This window comes from Condylura cristata, unplaced genomic scaffold (assembly GCF_000260355.1).
Source record: "Condylura cristata isolate star-nosed mole 26May11 unplaced genomic scaffold, ConCri1.0 scaffold00008, whole genome shotgun sequence".
Classification (NCBI taxonomy): domain Eukaryota; kingdom Metazoa; phylum Chordata; class Mammalia; order Eulipotyphla; family Talpidae; genus Condylura; species Condylura cristata.
Genome location: NW_004567109.1, coordinates 360,729 through 361,607, shown reverse-complemented (window position 1 = coordinate 361,607; position 879 = coordinate 360,729). Strand labels below are relative to the sequence as shown.

Sequence of the window (879 nt, the reverse complement as noted above, 5' to 3'; positions counted from 1 at the left end):
CCCGGGAGATGGTCAGCTCGGCTCTCGGCGCTGCCAGCTCACCCGCGCCCGGCCACTCCGCGTTGCTGGGACCTGGAGCGAGGGGCGTGTGCTGGGCAACGAGACGGGCGCCCGAGCTCGGTTCTGCGCCGATGCCACTCCCGGGACTCCGGCCTCTGGTGTCCGGCCCACGGGCTGGGTCCCTGCTGCGCCCCGAGCTCTCCAGAACGCCCCATGGGGCGGCCATTTAAGAAGTCTAAACCAACTCGCAGCATCTGAAGGAAACTCGGGGGCTTAAAATAGCTCGGTGGTGAGGAGCCTGGGCCGTGCCTGCTCGGGTGTGGAGGGGAGGGGGGGCTGCATGGAGTGGGAGCACGCGCCACGTTCATCCCCCAGGCCCCGAGGGTGCCCTAGAGTCAGGAAGGACCCGGGTTCTGGTTTGGGTCCCCCTTCCCTGCTCGCCCAGGGGGTTGAGTGGTGGCCCAGGCTTGCAGGAGTTCACCGGGCCGTGGCACAGGCCACGCAGCCCCGGGAGGAACCGGACGCAGCTCTCCTGTGCCCCTGCAGCCTGCTGTGCCAGCCCGGGTGCCGGGGTGTGGGGCTGCGGGGGCGTCGGAACTCACTGGGAGGGGCAGGGCTGCCAGAGGGCGCCTTCCCCGCCGGGGGCTGGGCGCTGGCGCTGGGCCCTGGCGCTGGGCCCTGGAACTGAACCTACACGTGGCCTCTGCTCCTCCTTTGAAACTTCCAGCTGCGAAAAATGTGGTGCAAGCGCAGAAGCTGGCGGACTTGGACAGCGAGCTGGCGGCCATGCTGCTCACGCCCCCGCCGCTGGGGCGCGCCGGGCAGCAGGGTGCTGGCCGCGAGGGTGAGGCCGTCCGCAGGCGCAAGCTGGCTCGGATG

The 879-nt window shown here is 70.5% G+C and overlaps 1 protein-coding gene across 1 annotated transcript in view; it reads left to right on the top strand.

Annotated features, from left to right (window-relative positions):
- NPHP4 (nephronophthisis 4) overlaps positions 1–879 on the top strand; it is a 46,870-nt gene that overhangs the window by 37,121 nt on the left and 8,870 nt on the right. Inside the window, exon 13 of the mRNA XM_012722046.1 lies at positions 728–870. Within this exon, the coding sequence (XP_012577500.1) occupies positions 728–870 (143 nt within the window). The remainder of the gene's footprint in view (positions 1–727; positions 871–879) is intronic.